The sequence below is a fragment of the Falco cherrug genome, chromosome 5 (assembly GCF_023634085.1).
Source record: "Falco cherrug isolate bFalChe1 chromosome 5, bFalChe1.pri, whole genome shotgun sequence".
Taxonomy (NCBI): domain Eukaryota; kingdom Metazoa; phylum Chordata; class Aves; order Falconiformes; family Falconidae; genus Falco; species Falco cherrug.
This window is the reverse complement of record NC_073701.1, coordinates 62,330,365-62,351,962: the sequence shown is the minus strand read 5'-3', so window position 1 is coordinate 62,351,962 and position 21,598 is coordinate 62,330,365. Positions and strand designations below refer to the sequence as shown.

Below are 21,598 nucleotides of genomic sequence, written 5' to 3'. Positions count from 1 at the left end.
ATTAGCCTCGGCTATAACACAGAAGTCAGCGACCTCCCACAGCTCACAGTGAGTTAAAATAAATGGCAAGAAGGAAAAGAGAGGCCAAGTTACACATTCTGGATATGGGTTGGGATAGGTCTTTTTGTCCTCTGATGAGAGCTAGCAACATCTCTCAAATTTGCAGATTAAATATTACAAAACCAAATACAAACAACATCTGTTTCATGTCGGGGGGGGGGGGGGGGGGGGGGGGGGGGGGGGGTTGGCCTATCTACCTCAAGCTGCATACCATAATCTGAGTAAGATTTTCCTAGTGTCTTACACTTTATTACTGTTAGTTTCCTAACCTTGCACTTCATTTTATTAAATTTAACAAGAATTCCAGCTCCAGTACTTTGTTCCATATCCACTTATTCCTCATGGTGACCTGTTACTCCTTAATTCTGGCCATACATGTATATAAATCACTGCTTCATTCATTAGAAATATTACTGAAAACATAAAAGTGATTCCAAAATTGATCCCTAAGCAGCAAGTAATCTTCTCCCATAATGCTAACTCCTTCCTCCAATATCACAGAATGGTTTGGGTTGGAAAGGGACCTTCAAGGTGACTTAGTTCCAGCCCCTCTGCTGTAGGCAGGGACACCTTCCACTAGCCCAGGTTGCTCCAGGCCCATCCAGCCTGGCCTTGAACACTGCCAGGAAGGGCATCCACAGCTTCCCTGGGCAGCCTGTGCCAGTGCCTCACCATCCTCACAGTAAAGAGTTTCTTCCCAATATCTATTCTACATCTACCCTCCCCATCTATAATCCTTTACATGCTTGCCGTTGGTCAGTCCCAAATTATCTTAAAATTCATACATTAGTTTTGGACATCTCCAGTACCAATAACAAGGAAGACAAGGAGGCATCAAGTGCTTTGCCTGACTCTTCAGGCTGAAGTCTGTTACGCAACCCAAGAACACACTAAACTCAATACAAATTATCTTTGTTAAAGACTATGTTCCACCTTGCCCCACTTAACCATTTCTTTCCATTTTCTCAATTACCCCCTACTTCAAAAGCGGGTACTTCTCAAATTACCCATAACGAGTCCAAGTAATAACATTCAGCTGAACATACTCATTCATTTCCTTTTTCCAGCTGCCTTACAGCCTCAGCATAACATTTGTGAATTGAAAAATCTTTGCTAATGGCCATGTTATTTTATGTGCCAGTTCTTGATCAAAAGATCAAAGACACTAATTTCAAAACTCGTAATTACATACAGCTCTTCAATTTATCAACAATACTTCCACGGACAGCTTGTTAATACACATTGCAATATGGACACTGACTCTTGTCAGTCCGATGGCTGCTCACACCATATAGAAGATAGTTGTTTTGACTTTCTTCATTAAGATACTTGGGGTTTTTTTTTAGGGAGTTGCTGGGTGTTGAGAGGAAGGGTGATTAGGAGGGAGGGAAGGTTCTTTGAGGGGATTTTGTAATTATACTTCATAAAGCCACTCTTTTTAAAATATGTGCATATAGATCAGTATTATATAAAGACAGAATAGATGAACAAATTTCTACCTTTATGCCAGCGGCATGCAGAGAACCTAAGTCAGAATAGTAAAACTGTTTTACATAATTTGTATATGTATTTAGTTAAGACTTTTCCCGATATCCACCTAACTCCACTTGAAATTACTTTTGAACTTAATATCACTCCTCTTGGGATCTGCAAAGGCAGTCATGAAATTACGACAACATTAATTATCTGTTAAAATGAAGTGACAGTTACAGGGTTTTTTATTATTAAGTGTTTCTCTGCTATGTCTACTCATTTGCTACTTTTCAAAATGAAAGATCGCAGCGGTTTGAAAGCAAAGTTTTGCTTAAAATTGCTAGGGGGGAATGGTTTCCCTCCTCCCTACTTGAATTTAAATCTATGAAGCAGTATTTTATTTTTTTTAATGCTCTCTCCAAATAAGCTCACTGACTTCAAGTCATTTTCTCATCTCTCCTAGAACTTGGTATACAAGTTGTCAGTTGAGATGCCAAGTTTTAAAATTGAAGTGAAAAGTAATTCCTTGAAAATTGGGGTTTATAAAGGTAGGAGAGAATTAGAGCACTGCTTCCTCCAATTTCCACTTCCTGTCTCCAAGATTCATTTCCTTATATACTGAGAACTAGACATACCGTATTAATGGGGAGTCAACCAGTAACAGAAATCTCAGAGAGTAAACCACTGCCAAATACTGATTTTTCTTCCCAGAAAACAGGTAAGTAAGGTAAAATGGGCTTCTAAGATAGCTTGCTGTTTCTAAATTCTCAACCTCATAAGCAGCATGGTTGCAAGCTTTTTTTTTTTTGCTTCCTTGGCATTCTGCAGGTGAGATAGTGCACTAAACTCCTATGGTTTTAAAAAGAGTACAATGCAACCCAATTCAGAAGGTGACTTACGCTTCCATAATAGAATCAGGTTTTCAACAGATGGCTGTCGAAAGAGGCATCAGTTACAACACCTCACCTGATCACAGTACTTATTTTATAGGTAAATCTCTGCTTGAATCCAGAATGTCTTCACAGTGAATCTTGGCATCTTCCCTTGCCTGCAGAGGGATAGTTTTGACGCAGCCTGACCCTCCTTATGCCCTCTTTTCCTGTGACAGAGCAGTATTAGCCCATAATCCTCCAGCCCTATGGAAGAATAAGTTCACTTCTAAATCTTTTGCTGTGTGTGAGATCAGGCAAGGGAAACTTCTGCTGTGAGAAAGGTAAAAAAAGCATGAGATGGCATGACCAGGAAAGGGGAATAAGAGGAACTCAGCCTGTGGAAGTGATCCTAATGCTGCTGTATCCATGCGTGTTCCCCAGCCCTGAGGCTGAAGTAGCCTTTTGTGCATTCAAAGGAATTAGGTTTTACTTTTTCATATTTTTATAAAATCAGCTATACACACCAAACTTGAATGCTTTGGTAAATGAATAGCCCTCACCACTGCCTGGCATTACCTGATTTTACACTCCAGAAAAGCCTTCTCTACAATCTTACCCAATTACTATTTTAAGTCTTCTCTCTACCAACTATGCACCTTCAGACAGGGAAGGAGAGAGTCATGCACACATACCTGTCACATTCAGAGACGGAAGGCCCTTATCAGATGTCACATTAGCCTTTCTTTCTAGTTTATATGCAATTTAGGACTTAACCTGTTTATCACTATAAAATATCCAAGTTTTGCTCTCTCAAATCAATAGCTAGGCTTTCTTCTGATACACTGCATGTCATACTAGAAAAAGGTTATGCTTCCCAGCATTTACAGAAGACAAGTCATACCACATATAAAGGTGTATAAACGAAGATAGAATACTTATCCATAGACTACATAAATATGGCACTACTGACAACAATACTTCAAAAATATACCTTTTCACTCCCGGAGTGTGTAACTTATCCCCCACCCCGCCCCCAAGAATGACAAAACTTCCCTCTAAAAGCAGTTTTGCTCAATTGTTTTTTTAAAAGTTCCTTGAATCTCTCTCTGCAACACTTACTTCACAGAAACCTTGTCAGAGAGAGGATGAGCAGAAGAGGCAAGCTTTGGTGCAAGTCTGTTGGGCCAACTCTTGCATTCCTAAATGTGATTATCAATTGGGTAATATCTCTAGCCATTATTTTTTTTTAAACAGTATGGTTACAAATGCCAGAAGATATTAAACTCTTATTTTTGACCTATCAGAAGTCAAAACAGTTATAATCTCTTTTACTGCTTCAAAGTATTTCCAGCTTTCTATCCTACAGTCAACAGTAAAGAAGATGTAATTTTCCAGACTGTTTTCACACTTAATCTAAACACTATCAAGAGGTCCCTGTGGCAGAAAACTATTACAACTATTTTCAAACAAAGTAGCTTTTTGTCCCCCATGAGAAGAATACTGCAAGAAAAAAACAGGTCTCCCAATTCAACACAGCTAATTACCCAGCAAAATATAATAATTTAGGAAGAAAATAAGTCTACTTCGAAAAAGTTCTCGCCACATTTAGTGCACTACCCATATGAATCGAAGACACATTAATATACTTTTTATAAATTTACCTCCGTAAAATATAAAATGAGTATTGTAAATAAATCAATCATTTTATTTTTCCTGATGTTCTCCAGACCTATGCCAGTAAACTAGAATAAACATGTTATTAAAGCAGAAATCAATAGTAAGCTTTAAAATATACAGTAGCACAAAGAGGTCAAGCCCTAGAATTGATTTTATTATAACATTTTTGGTGTGTAATTCCCAAAGGGTTCTTCTCCAGTATTGTTCTTCATTCTTCTCTCACTTTACATTTTCACTGGTGAATTTGTTATTCTCTTATGCAAAAGCTGTCTACTCCAAGAAGTTTTCAAAGACCTTGTCATATATCCAATGTACTGCTGAGACATGACAAAAAAAGGTCGGGGGAAGCACTCAAGACACATCAAAGTATCAATTAAACCATAAAGTAAATTGCAGTTATATAGGGACCCTTCCCTAAGCACAACAACAAAACAACATACAAAGAAGCTAATGGCTGCAATCTAATAACCCACCACTGCAAGACACCTTCACAAACCAGTGTGTACTTATTCCTAAAAGCTGATTTAGAGTTTAGAAAGGTTTCCTCCAGACTGATGAGGACATTTAGGAATACAGAGGTTGCAATAAGTTATCCAGCTAATGACAGATAAAATACCACACCATATGGAGCCCAACTAGTCAAGCAGAACAGGCTCCAGCAATTCATTACCAAGGAATGTTTGAAAATCTATCATCTGTATTGCTGAAGAAAAGCATTTTTCATGTGGCTTTCAAGACATCACAGGAGACGACGCAGTCAAAACAGAGAATAGCCTAAGAGTTATCAACAGCCATCACAGAATCACAGAAAAGTTTGGGTTGGAGAGGACCTTTAACAATCATCTAACTCTACCCCCCCCCCGCAATGAGCAGGGACATCTGCAACTAGATCAGGTTGCCGAGAGCCCTGTCCAACCTGACCTTGCACATTTCCAGGCATGGGGCATCAACCACCTCACCGGGCAACCTGTGCCAGTGTCTCACCACCCTCATCACAAAACATTTCCTTCTTATGTCCAATCTACAACCTTCCTCATTCAATTTAAAACTGTTGCCCCTTGTCCTGTCTCTACAGGCCCTGGGTAGCAAAGCCCTCTCAAGTCTGTCTTATAAGCCCCCTTTGTATATCAAATGACCACAACAAGGTCACCCTGGAGCCTTCCCTTCTCCAGGCTGAACAACCCCAACTCTCTCAGCCCATCCTCCTAAAAGAGGTGCTCCAGCCCTCCGACCACGTTTGTGGCCCTCCTCTGGACCTGCTCTAACACGTCTGTGTCTTTGTTGTTCTGCTAATTGGCTTTTTGGTGACCATACCAGAAAATAAGCAAAGCCAACACAGGGAAGGGATAATGGGGATCCCAACACGCAACCACTAGAAGGCCCAGAAAGCTGGACAAGGACTAAGGCTACAAAATGCAGGCTTGTACCTGTAGCACAAGGTAGTTAGGAGACATTGTAACACTCCTGAGGCTGCAGGTAATAATAGTTCTCTTCTGGTTCTACTGGTTAAAATCATTAATGTCCAGATACCCAGCATCTCCCATCCACTGACAGTTACCACCCATGCAATTCCCTTCACAAGGGATCCCTGGAATGTGTCCCATTCAGTTTCAGATGAAGTCACCTGGAGAAGTTAAAACAAGTTCCTCAAATCAAGCTAACCCATGTCCATGATCTTAATTTCAACAGAAGTAATCCTGCAGGGTTGCGACTGTCTAAATAGACATTTTAAAAAAGGTTTAAGATACACTGTGAAAATTCTACATACATCAGATCCTTTTTAATAAGATTTTGAGCAACAGTTGCAAAATGCTCAGTGCTAGTCCTGATAATTTTCTGATTTTGTCACGCCTTAAACAATTTTAGAGCAGAACTAGCAACAGATTTACTTAAGGGCCACCAAACCAAACAAAAGGCTACTTTTAAGCCTTTCCCTGTCTTAGAATTCCTCCTTACACTAGTACTTTTCCTCCAAGAAACAAAATGCTAGAATCACAGGAGATATGATACAGGAGAATACAAGCACAGTTAAACACAGGAAAACCAATCATCTGGGCATCTTGGGACAGCCATACATCAACAAACTGCACAGGGACATCTATTTGGCATACTAACAAAATTACATGCATGTATGTATTGAAGACTTGAACAAAATAAAATTTCTGCAATATTGAAGGGTCTGTCACACACAGCATTTTGTAAAAACACCTCATTCTACATATAATTAATATTTGCCATGTGCCAAAGCATATAGAAAAAGTGGAAGCTAGGAAACACTTGCCAAGAAAGAGAGACTGAAAATCCACAAATATAATTAGTCTAAGCTAAATGATTAGCAAAGTAAGACTGAAATTTCCCGGGAAAAAAGGTAAGTAATCATTCATGAATGTTCAATTTCTATGGGAAATCACATCCTTCATTTGCCTTTTGTATATATTTTAGTGGAGAAATTCAGCAGTTTGATGAGGTTGACAGCAGCTAAAATTTTATCATTATGCTGATGATAAAGGCTGTTGTTCACTTTTGCTTTTTCAAAATATCTTTTCTTCTGGTTGTGCCTTTCAAAAGGCAAAGTCTTTACAAACAAAAAGATGTATTGAGCACCATCAGTAAAGTATTATGGACATCAACAAATTAACAGATTTATATTCAAGAACTGTCGTGACGGAGGGAAGACGCAGTTACTCAATATGAGTGATCAGCAGACTTCCCTCCGTCGTGACAAACGGCGCCCAAACAGGGACCCTAGAGAGGGCTGAACCTGCGAGCCACGGTTCGACGGAGATTCGGGTACCGGTCCTGAAAGCAGCGCAGGAGGCGGAAGGGCACAGTCCCCACGCCCGGGAGCACCTACAGAGGGTCCCACCGGCCACGCGTCGCCGAAGTCTCGCAAAGGCTGCAACAGCGCTGACGAAGGTATGGAGAGACAAGCGACGTACGATTCGCTCATATTGAGTGACTGTGTCTTCCCTCCGTCGCAACAAAGAACAAAGTTAGTGTATGTAGTAGGTAAACTTCAGCCCAGTTTAGAAATTAAAGATGGGAGAAGGAAAATCATCTAATTCCCCCATGTCTATTCTCTAGAGCCATAACATTAAAAATTTTTACTTATTGGGAAATTAGAGAAAATGCTAAATATTTGCTGAGTTTATTCAGAACAAGCACAGAAAAGCAAAATGAAGTTATTAGTGTATACATAGATTCAGACACTCAGGTTAACAGTGATAGTGCAACAGTTTCAGTACCATGTTCTGGCAGTAAGAGGTCAACCAGAGCAAACCAGGCAATCTCACAACTGATTATTTCTTGCCAATAAACCCATTTAACCTGATTCTACTTCTTTTTATTCCAAATGTGCATTTTGTGATCCCTAGTGCTAGTTTACTACTTCTGTATTGTCCCAGACCATATCTACTGGTCCACCTAGTTGTGCAGATTTCTTTGCAGAACTCGATGGAGCAGATGCATCTTGCTGACCAGAGGCAGCTTCTCACTGCTGAAGTTCATGAGCCATGGCACCATCTGGTATGTTGCAGGCCACCTCCGTGCTATCAGAAGAAATGCTTCCAATTACTTCAATAGGAAGAGCTATTTCAGACTCCTTCATCACCAACATCAACAAAACTATTAAAATAGAAGAGTTCAACAGCTGTGATAAGACATTGCATAATAATCTACATCTGTAAGACTATACCTCAGGAGAAAACCTAAACAGCTAAAGGATAAACCAGATTCATTGTCATATTTTGTATCATTTCGGGTCATGGCAAATTAGTTTCACAGACTCCACTTCTCTTTCTATTACAACACTGCAAAGTAATTTAAGAACTTTGTTAAAAAAACAAACTACATCAACAATTACTATTTATCACCTATCACTATTGCCAAATTCAAGTTCTGGTGCCTATACTCTCATTTTTTAGAATCTTTTCTTCCAAAGTTGTGGTTTTGGCATGTATTTCACAGACAGCAAAAGCCTGCTTCTTCAGTAGGTCTGAAGGGACCATGCACACAAACAGTATGTCAAGCAGAACAGACTCCAGAAATTCTCAGTAACGAACAAGAAAATGTATCTTTAAAAAAAAAAAAAAAAAATCACCCCCAGAAAGCTTTTCAAAGATGCTGAAAGCAACAAAATCCGTGTGGTTTGTTGAACCATTAAGGTACAAACTTATAGTGTTTTCAGTTAATACAAAACTTTATAATGAGTGGAGTCTCTCCATAACACTACAATGATATGGAATATTTTTAGGAGGTCCTGGTACGTACTGACATGAAATGGAAAACAGACTACAGGAATACTAAAGCTGTATTTTCTCTAGGAGGAAAGGGCACATTACTCTTTCCTCTTCTGTTCAGAGGATTAAGCTCTCTAGTATTACCAGCTGTAACAATAATAGTATCATTGCTATAATTGCTGTAATACTGACAAGTGTTATAATCCTCAAGGTAACATACACGTTGTAAGACTGTAGCTCCGACACATTAACTGGTCACATCTACTAATGCAGTCACTGCAAATTCTGTTGCAATCAAATAATAATCAATTTATTTTTTCTAAATGAAAAAAACTTTTAAGAGAAAACATTTCAAATGTTCAGAAACCAAAGTGAGAAACAATCGTTAGGCTGAGTAAAGGAGTAAGCTAGAATCAACTTTTATTCTCCAGTGGGGTTTGTGGTCAATATGATTTTATTAGGAAACAAGATGGAGTTAACACATTCCTCTTTTTCCACAACCGATTGGAGAGCCTAAGAATACCCAGACAAGTCAGACTAAAGGTCCAACATACTCATATAACCCATCTCCACCACTAGCCAGCAGACACATGAGAAAAATGTAAGACACAAAACAAGTGGAAACCCTGCCTTCCTGTACAACTTTGCTTGTTTCTGAGAATAAATCTTGCTTCCTAAGATGATGGAAAGTTTTAAAAAAAAAAAAAAAAAAAAAAAAAAAGACTATATATAGCAGCTGCATTCACCCAGTCTATCCGACTACGCAGGTATATTCCCAGTGGGCAATCAGCCAAAAGGCAGCTTTATCAAAGCATTTCCAAGAATGTTTTTCCGTTAGCTGGACTCCAAAAAACAGCCAGTGAGATAAGGTGATGTCCTGGGCCACGACAGTCAAACATGGAGGACTGCAGCCACTAGTAATGCTCAAATTTCCGTCAACAGACTAGAAGCCACACACATTCTCCTGGCAGTAGCTACTAACCTTCAGATCAACTCACAATGTTTCCACCACCTCTACATGGACTTTCAAATTCTAGAAGAAGGAAATCCTGTAAAGATTCATTACTTGTGGTGAAATTTAAGTTCCCAGGGAGCCTCCTGGCTTTCATCCTACTCTCTTATAGCCAGAAGTTTAAGCAAGCTTCTTATCCTCAGCAAAGAAACATACAGGTTTGCAACCATATTCAATCACACACACACAAAAGAAATGAACATACATGAAGAAGCACACAGAAATAATATGAAAGACCAGTGGGCATACCATTTTGGACACATGTTCTAAGGCTGGGTCTAAATCACTACTTTATGTATAACTAACTATTCAAAGTCCCTTTAAATAAGAGCTGTGCAACTCATGTATCATGAGTACACTGATGGCATTAAAATACAATTTGAAGAGTCAGTCTTTATCTGTAATCCCAGAAGTAAGCACAGATCTTAACTTTATATAATGAGTAGTCCATCTGTACTGTGTCTGTATGTGTGAATAAAAATTACAATTTTCTTCCTTCACAGTGTGAAACTAGTAAAATACATTTTGCAATCTGATCAAAATGTGGTCATACGCTGCATACAGAAACAGTAACGAAATTAGCTATTAGACAGTTAGAATCGCACACAACAAACAGTTGCAAGTTTCAGATATTTATGTTTAAATGTTGTTTCGCTTGAAGGTTAGAAAAAATATTTTTGAGAAAGGAGTGAGAATGTACACATGCAAAATACATAATCTATGGTAAAAAAATCTCATAAAATGAATGCAGAAAGAACTTTTAATTTCATGGCGTTACATACCATTGGCACGTGTCTTAAAAGACTGTCAAAGAAAAGCAGTGGGTTATCAAATGAAATTGTTAAGAGATCAGAAGTGCAAGGTCAGGTTGTTTTTAATACTAGGACACCAGTTAAATTCACTAGCTTATGCCATTACTATACCTCTTCCAAAAGAAAAAAAAAGTTTTAAAGTGCAGCACTTTGACTTGCGTTTCCTAGGTTAAAGTTGCAAAACTTACCTTCAGGGCGTCAGGCCTCATTACACGCACTTCCTTATCAAAGGGCCTAACTGGTGCTAAAAGCACCAGAGATCCCAGCTCTGCAAGTTGTTATTCCCACACGGGACACCATCTTGCCTCAGTCCAGCTGGCGTCGGACGGCACCAGTGCGTTTGTGTACGCAGCCCTCCACAGAAGTTCTGAAACCTGCACTACACTGTATTTGTTCTTGTGCAACTGTTGACATACGAATACTGTAAACTGTTGTCTGTTAACAGTTTCCTTCTGTTATACATCTTAAGCACAGTGTAGCTGAGAACACAAGTTTTGTTTTGTTTTCCAACACTGCATCAATGTGTGTGTGTTTATTACAAATAGCTACAGTTGAGAGTAATCTTTCCCTTTTCATGGCTCTATTACCTAGAACACTCTGCACTAGACTGACATGCAAGACAAAATACTTCATCCCATCAATGTGCATCTAGCTCTTAAGTATATCCTTGCTTGAATACTGAAGTCCAGTAATGATGAAAAAATGATACCAACTCTACAAGTACATGAGTGCCCAGAAGACTGGCACAGAAGGTTATACAGAAGACTGCATTATTTTTGCCTGAAAGTATGGATCCTAACTTGAAAAAGAGCATTGAACAAATATTTCTTGTGCCCCTGCATTATGGAGAGATTGCTTTCTCAACTAGAATAAAACAGGAGGGGTAAGCATGCTCAACCTGAACAACACAAATCTGTTCTTAAAGTGATCAACAGAACAGTGTTTGCTTCGTTCTTAGAAGAACGAGATCCAGACAAGAACAGCTCTACATTTGCTACAGCGCTTTTTGAATATTGTTAAAACACAAACCTCAACCAGAATTCAACCCATAAAGACCTTAAGTAACAGCTAAGTAAATATATGCATCTTTTAAAACTGTTTCATCCAACATGAAAAGAGCCTCTACAGTCAAGTTAAAACATTCTTATAATTATATATACACTGTGCAAAAAGTATAAGAAAAAACCCTGCTTATTGCTAAACAAAAAATCAAAACTAGAAGACTATTAAAGCTGCTAACAAGACTTAATATTTGGATTTTTGGGTTTTTTATCGTAAGTATTTATTTATTTTGATAGTTTACATTTCAAAAGCACAGATTTTTCAACCTAATTTGAAGACAACAAAAAGGTTTTACAGGATCCTTTCAATATGCAACACCTCCCCCACTAATACTTAGTCAAGTAAAGGGAAGGCTGCCAGCCTATACAAAAAGTAACATCGGGTATGTGACAAGCCAATCTGCTACCTAACTTTCACACACCAATTCACAACCCATGAAAACTGAATTATGGAATACTTAATGAAAGTTACTGATAAGCGTCAAATAACAAAATACTGAAGTTACAAAACAAACATTTCCATATTGTAATCACATTTAGCTGAACTGTTGAGCAGTCAACACTAAGCTCAAATGTAATGCAGGTTTTCCTGTTGAAGTCCAGTTCAAAAGAAGAAATTTCCCTGCTGACAATTCAAAAAAAAAAAAAAAAAAGCCCGTTTTTTTTTCTGGGACATTTATATAGTCCTATCTAATTACATACTCCATCAACCTAACTCATTTAAATAATAATATAATGATGTGTAGGAAACATCTGATATATATGCAGACAATTTAAGTAGTACTAATTAGATTTTAATTTTTTTAATTCATCATAATGAGCCTTTCTTCCCATTCTCAAAGTAGAGGACAATGTGTAGGTTAATATTTATGTTTGTTGTGTCATATTACCTATGTAGGAAAATAATCAAAGTACGTATTTACACACAAGTCCACCGAGTTCACCATACGGCCAAACTCAATTTCAAATACAAACAGGATTTTTTTTAATTGCTAATAATCCCACAGTAACACACTAAGCACTGCAGAATATAGTTTTAAAATACTACATCCAATGTCTGCCGCTGCATTCTGTATGCCTCTACCTAGTCTTCCATAGTAGATACAATATCTGAAAAAAACATGCATAAAAAAGTAATGTTTCAATATACAGCAAGGATATCACAAGGGTTTTCTGCTAGTAAACTGTTTTAGTACAGTACCTTGAAGATACAAAGCACTATGCTCTACTAACCATTAAAGCAGTTCAAAACCCAGTGCAGCTCACAGAAGTACTTAGAACTCACATTTCTACTTGCTGTTAAAATTTCCCTTTCGATCAGACAGAGGGGTTTTAAGTAACCCACCTCTGCACTGCTCTCAAGCTACTTCTATCTCTACACCACAAAGTGCATATTTGGACTCAAGAGTGTATCAACAAAGATTGAGCTTAAAAGACTGCAAAAAAGAGTCAGGCTCATAAGGTCAAAAGAGATTTAGATCAACATTATGTATCAGCTCTTACAAGGAAATGTCAGTTAATTTGTTGTTTTAACACGTATTCAGTATCAAAACTTGCTATGTTGCCCAAAGGTCTTAACTACCATTTTGTCTTGAGGCACAGAATTCAACTGTTTATAGTAAGTAGATAATTAACAGTAACGGCGGCATTAAGTACATGTTTGTGTTAAATATTATTAACAAACCAACCTTCTCTTTTGAGCTTCAGAGTCTCTCCTGGCTCGTTCTAATGCCAGTTCTTCAGCTATTCTTTTCTTTAGCTCTTCATCAACTACAATTAAAAGAAAATTAAATTAAATGTTAACAGAACACAACATATGCCTAATTACCGAAACAACTGCATAATACAGTGCTCTATTTTATACATTTTCTTTTCTCTATACAGCAATTGGAGTGATTCTTGTGGTCTAACCAACTTTTAAAATTTAGCATCCAACAGACAGCCTTTAAAAATTACTCTTGTTAATCAACTTTTCAATTAGTGGAATCTTTTGACAATTAAAACCCGTATACTATATGTTAGATTAAATACAATCTTCTTAAGAAATGTGCCTCTATAAAGTAAAATGGGGGGCAGGGGGGGACACCACAACGACTGAGACCTAAATAATAAAGTCATAAAATGCTGCTTTTTATTCATATGGAACCAGGGGAAGCATCTTTCTGTGTAATGAATCAAGTACTTTCAGATGCAGATTTTACAGAACAAAACATTGACAACATCCTAGATATCCATACTTTTTGTTTCTATTGTTACAAAAAGATGTTGCCTCAAAGCCTCCCAATTGTGTTTTAACAAGCAGACATGGAAAGAATATTTTCTTCATTTAGATTTTGTCAGATGAATTAGTTGAAAGTCTGGTTAAGAACTGAAAAAGCAGGGAAGCAACTTCAAGTGTATGAACAAACTTTTCCACAGGAAAGGTAGAAAAGCATGACAGCCACTCATCCTATAAGCTTGAAAGACATCTATAAGACTACTGAAGTCCATTCAACCAGGTTTTGAAACATAAAACAGGTCCGTTTCCAACTCCCTCTAATATTCAAGGGCTCAGTCATGCAAACTACTAAACTGATACTGATAAATTCAATATTAATTATCTCCACATCTATTGGCAACTGCATATTTCTGAAAACTCTGACCCAAAGAGATCAGAAGTAGTTTTTTGTTACTTTCTTTAACAAAACTTGTGACAATAAAACACATTTCAATAGACTTCCAGAAGAAACCATACTGAAAAGATTGCTTCAACCTAAAAATATCAAATAAAACACTCTGGGATGGTTTTGTATGTTTTATCTCCCTCTGAATACGACTTGACATGTACGTAGCAGGAGTTAAAGAAATAAAAAAAAATTAAAACACCCAGTCATCTAGTAAGGAAGAACGTTTTTCATTTGGGAAACTAAATGTTTCTAAAGCTAATGAACGAAAGCTTTGCAACTAAAAGTTATGCCAACTTCAGTGGAACAGCCATTAACTTTGCATAAAATGTTGATTTTTAGCAGTCAATAAGCGTGCATGTTCCTATAGCAGGAAAAGAAAATAACTATTTAAAGTACAGCTGTAGAAAGGCAATAAAATCAAGTAATTATCACCAGGTTTATTCTAATAGTAAATCCTCGTCTAGACCTGCCTGTCTGGACTAAAGGTGTGCTTACAGGAGCCGAGTTGTACCTCTAACTCTGCAATACTCTAGTATTCCACTACAGGCATGTGGACAACTCCCTCATGTACACAAAGCACCTGGCTCAGATTCCACTCTGTGGAACCACAGAGCTAAGAGACTGCAATCTCACTCCAAAATGCCTGTCACTTGAGCATAACAGACGTTAAATTCAAGAAGGTGATACAACCTCCTCATCTGCCTCCAGAAGCAGTAACAAAAACACTTGCTTCAGTAGCTAAAAAACAGAGAATCTCAGACTATATAAGGCAACAAGACAACAAGAAGTCTCCATAGAGGTTGCTTTTGTATTAAGTATTTATGCATTTAGACAGCATTCAAAAACTGTTAGCAGTTGGAAATTTGCAGAGATACTGGGGCAGAGGGTGAAAAAGTCATCAGGCTCCTATTTATTGCAAGCTGATAGTTACGGCATTTGCCCAGAAAACAGAACATCTGGAATTTAGATCCTCCTAAGATGCACCGGTTTAAGTCTGCATATCGTATGTACTCAAATGAAGTGCCCTAAACACCAAGCTACCACCTAATTTAAGCAGATACACCCTTTTACTTTTTTTTTTTTTTTTTTTTTTTTTGGTAACAAAGCTAAAGAAAAAGTGCCTTAGAGGGTATGTAGAGATTCGAAGATGAATTGGAGGGCATCTCAAGTTATAGTACCCGCTTTGTGGAACCAGTTATTTGTTTGATATTAGGCAGCAAGCAGATTTTAAAAAATAGAGACACACATTTTAAAAAAGCCAGTGAAAAATGGCCATATATCTTAGTGACCTCATCTCCAGGAGTTGGCTTTATCCATAAATATTACCCAACGTCGTTAGCCCACACTCCCATTACAGGTAATAGAGTCCAGTGTGTAATTCTTCTAATTCTAAAGTAGACTTAGAAAACAGTGAATTTTATGAATTAATAAAGCAGCTTCATCAACTATATGGAAGTCTTGGCCAACTAATTCAGTTATCAGCATCTTAAAGCAGAATGAATCGATATCCATCCTGCCAGATACAGCAAATGCTTGAATGACAGAAACTGTTGTGCTGGGGAAAAGTGGGAGGACACTTACAAATGGCAAGTGAGACCCCAGCCTAAAAATATGTGAACATACATTAAAGTTCAGAGGTAAATATGAATCTTGTTACAGATTATTATCCCAAACCCTAGATGAAAAAGCAAAACCCCATTTTATCAGGATAGTCTCTACTGACTATTGACACTGCTCCACTGTTTTCTCCTCTGAGGCTATGTAAGGATACTCTTCGTTTGAGAACACTTGAGTTGTTACCACACACTTGTACATTTCCAAACAAAGATCAGCTAGTCACCATGAACTGTATAGCCTGAAGAGAAAAAAAATGTTTAGCAAAATATCAGGCAATCACAAGGAACCTGTTTCTGTACTGCAGCACATATTAATCTCCCTCACGCCTCTGTAAGCATCACAAGCCAAAATGAGGGCAGTTAAGGTTCTGCATTTGTACACTTAGAAATGATTAAGCTGTCATAAAAGCAAAGAATTTATTTCACATCACAGCTGCCTTATTCGCAGAACAATCTGAAAACCCAGGATGCAAGTGTTTCTTACTACAGTTCTGTTCAACACAAATGCCTCAATATTTTATGTCCTTTTAATACTGGACCGGAAAATCCACAAAAAAAAAAAAAGCATGAAGTACATTGTTTGCCAACATCTACATCATCAAGTTTATTGTTCTGGTGTGCAAAAATGAGTATAAGAACTCTTAACCAACCATAGAACGTTTTTTTTTAAGTCATAATGAGAAAAGATTCAGGCATCAGCCAATAAAGACATTTGACCTAACAATCAATTAGGTTACCCATCGATCAGCCAAATACTAATAGGGAATAAAAGCGGAGCTATAGATCATTCAATAGAATTATTGTAAGATATAATTGGGTAGCTCCCAAATGGGAACTTTATGATATTTCAGTAAAAAATTGCAGTTCTACAAGTAGAAGGAATTTGTTCTAGGAGAAGAAGCATTTAAAAAGAATGATGTTAATGTATTAGAAAGAGGATCAGAAGAAAAACGGGACCGTTTCTAGATAAAAGCAGTAACATTTCTCTCTGACAGCAATCTCTGCTCAGACTACAGGACATTAAAAACAGGCAGCTGACCATTAAACTGCTGGAGAACATTAGAATCTGGTGGGCACAAGACTGCTAAAATAAGCATGATCCAGAGAAAGTACACAGCAGCTGCCAAAACCTATGTAGCCATTCCCACCACCACCCCTTTAGTATTTTAAGTTCTTCAGGATACTGAAATCAGTGTCAACTTCATAGTAAGTGCATCCCAGAGCAGATAAATTTGGAAGATTTTCAGGCAAGTACATTTAAGAAGGTCTCACTTTTACCCAGTGCTTTTTACTCTGCTACAAGAGCATAAAATGAATGCAGCTCCACCATTTCCGAAGTCCGAACGTGCTAATGCACAGCTCACATCACAAGACAATTTAGACAGATGGTCAGTAATTGGAACTATACTCAAAAAGCCATAGTGCTATAGCCAGAAATAACTCTTCCCTACCCTTCTTTGCATGTGAAGTATGGATGCTGATAGGTGTCTGATAAGCAGTATTCTCTTCAGAATAATGGAAATAGAGTACCACCAGCAGCATCGCCAATGGGCTCATTACCATGCTCAGTGCTAGCAGCAGGCTGCACAATGCTTAGGAGAGTGACCAGACTGCTCCATGTAACACCACTACAGACACAGAACACAGTTATATGAAAAAAGCCACAAAGCTCTTGCCTGGATCTTCGCAGACCGAGCAGTGACTGTCAATGGACAAGGACGTTTTGCCGTTTTCATGTCCTTTGGGATGCAGTAAGCTGAAGTTTCTTTATTTGTCCATCTACTCTTTTGGAAAAGTTTGAAAGACATGGTCATTTATGCCTAATATTACAGCACAAATGCATAATTTATTCCCTCCCCTTCATGCACGCATTTAAAAGAGTAAAGATAAATTAACCAATTATTATTAATAAAACTATTTTCACACAGCGCAAGCAAAAAATACAGTTATTTGGTTCACTTAACTTCCCCTCCCCATACACACACAAAAAGGTAAACTCAGCTTCTTTCACAATTAAAGCAAAGCTTTAAGAGCATGGAAGAAAGAGGATAAAACAGCCAAAGACAAGATACGAAGAAACTATAAATTACATCCACTACATACCTATTTGCCAAAATCTGCGACCATGCCCAGCAGAGAGAAGAAAGGCAACTTCCAGAATAGAAGTTACAGCAGAAACTCAATTTTCCCACCAAATCATTCCGGTTGACTTCATGCCTCCAGACAAGATGTGCAGAGAGGAAGGGTGTGAAAGGGTGTAAGAGTATCTCCCACTGGGACAGGGCTTTATTTTGAAAGGAACACAGAGCAGGCTGGCAGTTATGGAAGCATAAGAGCATTCTTTGCTTGCCCATGTTTCAACACTTCTCCATTCAGCCTTTTACAGACAAGACTAACAGCAAGATTCCTATTCATCCAACACCCTTCTGCAAACCTGAAAAGGGCTTAATCTGCCACCTTTTTAAAAGGCCACAAAACCTATGAAAATGCTTCTGGGAGTTACTTGTAGAGATAACAACAGTTTTCTGTAGTCCATGTAAAGACTAACCTGATTGCTATTTATTAAAAAACAGTAATAAAAAAAATTAAACAGAAAGAGCATGCAAAGCCATCTGCTTAACCCCTAATATTGACTCTCCAATTGTGCTTCAAAAAGCAGATGAACAGGAAAGCATACAGCTAATATGTTTCCCAGAGTCCAAAAGGCTTTGAATAACTACAGGGACAAGTCATAAGGACAGAGGAGCTAAGGGTACTGAAAAGCTTAAGCATTTACGAACAGTTACTGAGGCTTCAGATATGTAATATGCACTTCATCTTGGAACTTCAAAGACCACCCACTAGCAGCATCAGGGAAAGCCAAGAGCTTTGCATGATGACAATTCTTGAGAAGCAATCAGCAATTTTATCTCTCAGGTCTACTACAGGTTGGTGCATAAGGGTATGAGCAACTCAGCTACTCTCATGATATTTTTCTCCAACTCCTCTGCCCTTGCTAGTCTTAAGATCTATATCCATGCCTTCTTCCTCTCACTCTAAAGCTGTTGCTTCATAGAGAAACCATTCAGCATGATACTAAGATTACAGCAAGAAGGCATCACCCAAAGCTGCAAACAACACACATTAGTTAAAGCAGACACCTGCAGCCTCAAAAAGGTTAGCCTGAGAAATCACGAATACAGTATGGACAAATTAATCAAACAGCCTCTAGCCTGCAGAGCTGGGAAACTGCCCATTAGTCTTGCATTTTCAAAAAATTAATGGAAACAGCATTCATTATCAGACACCTTAACTAAATCCTCTTGAAAGGGCAGGTGCATTAAGTCATTAATGAAGACACACTTAGGTTTGATACAATCAAATGTCTTTCAGAAAATGCTTACTTCAAAAGTATTCAGATAAAGAAAAAAATAAACTAGTTCTACTTTTCCTTTTCATTAAGCTTTGCCATTAAAAAACACAAACATGTTCAGTGAACAGTGTCCTTCAGAAAACAACTTCTCAAAGGCCAGAACAGAATCACACAGATGTACTGCAGGCCATGTGACCATCTTCCTTAAAGAGATACAAATTTGCTTTTATAAGAAATACTTCCAAGGATGGAAACAGCACAGCCTGTCTGGGCAACATGTTTCAATGCCTGACTGACCTGATGGTGACAAAGCTTCTCCTTACAGGTCAAAAGCACTCCTGTTCAGATTTATGCCTTTTGTTTATTGCCTCCCTGCCATGTGCCACTATGAGAGACTGGTTGGGTCTTCTCAATAACTTCCTTGATGGAATGGTACTTCCAAACCTAACAAGTCCAGGTCTCCCAGTCTCTCCTTTGGAGTTGCAGGCCACCATCCCTTCACTCAAAGAGCTCTGCAATGTATTTGGGGCTATACTGGTTACTTCTGCCTTCAAATAAACAGGTAACAAGGAAGGACAACCCATGTTGTTGAAATTAAGTACCTGGCTTGGGCACAACACAGAGGACAAACGCAGTGGTAAGATACACAAAACCAGGCCACACAACCTTCAAATTAGCGTTTGAATATAAGAGAGCAAAGAAGAAAGTGCATATGCAGTTTGGATCACCTTTAACATAAGCACTCAGTATAGACTGTTAGGCAAGTGTAGTTATAAAATGAGTAGTATGTTACTGTCATGGATTAGAAACAGGCTAAGACAAAACAGAACAAAAATTACTAGCATTGGGAAAGCTGAACAAGACACTTTATACTCTGCACATGAACAGTCTAAAATAATTTCAATCAAGACATTGCAAGTCTGGAAAACTTTAAAGGGGAGAAAATAAGGCCAAGCAAGCTGAGCAGCATAATGGTATACAAATTCAGTTTTGAAAAAATGAATAGTTACACACACTGGAAAGCACAATGCAATTTTATCTCACATTTTACTTGGTTTTTAAATCAACCATAAACACATCTAAGTCCCAGGTATCACACAAAGAAAATGTTTAATGGTCAGCTGGCCATGAGGGGGAAGATGGTAGAAGGGGAAGAGAAAGTCCAACAAGACTATAGAATATATAAAGAGAGAAATAATATGAAAAACATATATAAGATGATGCACCTCCATACTTCCTCAAGCACAGTGCTTTATCAGTCTTCCCACATGAAAGCTAAACCCAAGGGTAAGATTTATAGAATCACAGAATGGTTTGGGTTGGAAGGGACCTTAAAGACCACCTAGTTCCAGCCCCTGCCAGGGACAGGGCCACCTTCCACCAGCACAGGTTGCTCCAAGCCCCATCCAGCCTGGCCTTGAGCACTGCCAGGGATGGGGCACCCACAGCTGCTCTGGGCAGCCTCTGCCAGCACCTCACTGCCCTCACAGTAAAGAATTTCTTCCTTAGACCCAATCTAAATATACCCTCTTCCTGTTTAAAGTCACCCTCCCTTGTCTTTGCTGAGAATTTTTCAGTTCCACAAAAATTTATGGGCTTAACACAACAATCACTTCAAAAAGTTCTCCAAACTGTTTTGTCCAATAGCTTATGTTAACTTTTTCTTTCTTTTAAGGCAAAGGGGAAACATTAGAAAACTTAGTCTTTCAAACAAAGCATAGAAAAAGCAAGAGGTTTTCAGGGGGGCCTGTGTCAGAAGCACTAACTTAAACTGGTTTCTCATAGATCCACACTGCATGTTTCTCTGACTCCTCACAAAGTCGAGCTGATTTCTCTTGTTCGTATGACACTGTCTTTCTTGAGCACTTCTCCAGTCTCCAAAATCCAGTGCTCTCTCACGTCTCCTAGGTTGGCAATACACACCAAAAGCTATAGTAGCTTTTGCAGAAATTGTCCCAATCTGCCAGCCACAGCGTATGTGTGGCGTGGTAAACCTTTGGCAAAACAGCCTGGGCAGCTGAAGACCCTCTCTCAATTACAGCATTTATCTTACTGTGTCTTTTCTACCCAGCCCTTGATTTATTAAAACCTATAGAAATATCATGGTCTTGAGTCTTTCAGCCCCCCTTAGTTAGATTTGGCTAAAATTGATTAATAAATTCAGAAGTTATCAGAAGGCAACTGGTGAATGCATGGCACTACCACACAACTCTCTTTGGGAAAGCCCACAGAAATAATGGAAAGAAAACCTGAAACAGTTCTACGCAGAAAAGAGACAAGGTATAGAATTTAGTAATGTAAAATAGGCAGCTCTGGGCTTCTATTCATTCTTCCACCGTATATTGTTTAAAAAGTCTCACAAAGAAGCTTATAGAGCACCATGTAAAATATTTTTATTGTTGTAATATTTGAAACACACAGTGGACAATATACTGTCAAGCTTTTCTTGCTGAAGTGACAAGCGGGGGGGGGGGGGGGGGGCGGCGGGGAAATGCCAAAGAACACCAACAGGCCACATTATATATAATGTGGAATTGGAGAACACTGCTTCAAGGTATGTACCAACCATGGCCAGACACATGAAGACTTTTTTTTACTGAAAAAACTATTTCACAATTACTGCAGAATTTCTTGCATTCACCTCTGTAGCCTCTGCTATTGACAAGACAGCATCAGGGCATTCAAACCATCGATCTGATCCAACAAGGCGGTTCTCATGTCCCTGTGCACATTAAGTATGAACATTAACCAGTTCGCTT

General features: G+C 38.4%; 1 protein-coding gene across 2 annotated transcripts in view; it reads right to left on the bottom strand.

The window, feature by feature from the left end:
• The window catches only part of CHCHD3 (coiled-coil-helix-coiled-coil-helix domain containing 3), a 163,795-nt gene that overhangs the window by 121,992 nt on the left and 20,205 nt on the right, over nt 1–21,598 (bottom strand). For both annotated transcript variants that reach the window (XM_055711152.1, XM_055711151.1), the window contains exon 3: nt 12,894–12,975. In XM_055711152.1, coding sequence (XP_055567127.1) covers nt 12,894–12,975 — 82 coding nt within the window. The remainder of the gene's footprint in view (nt 1–12,893; nt 12,976–21,598) is intronic.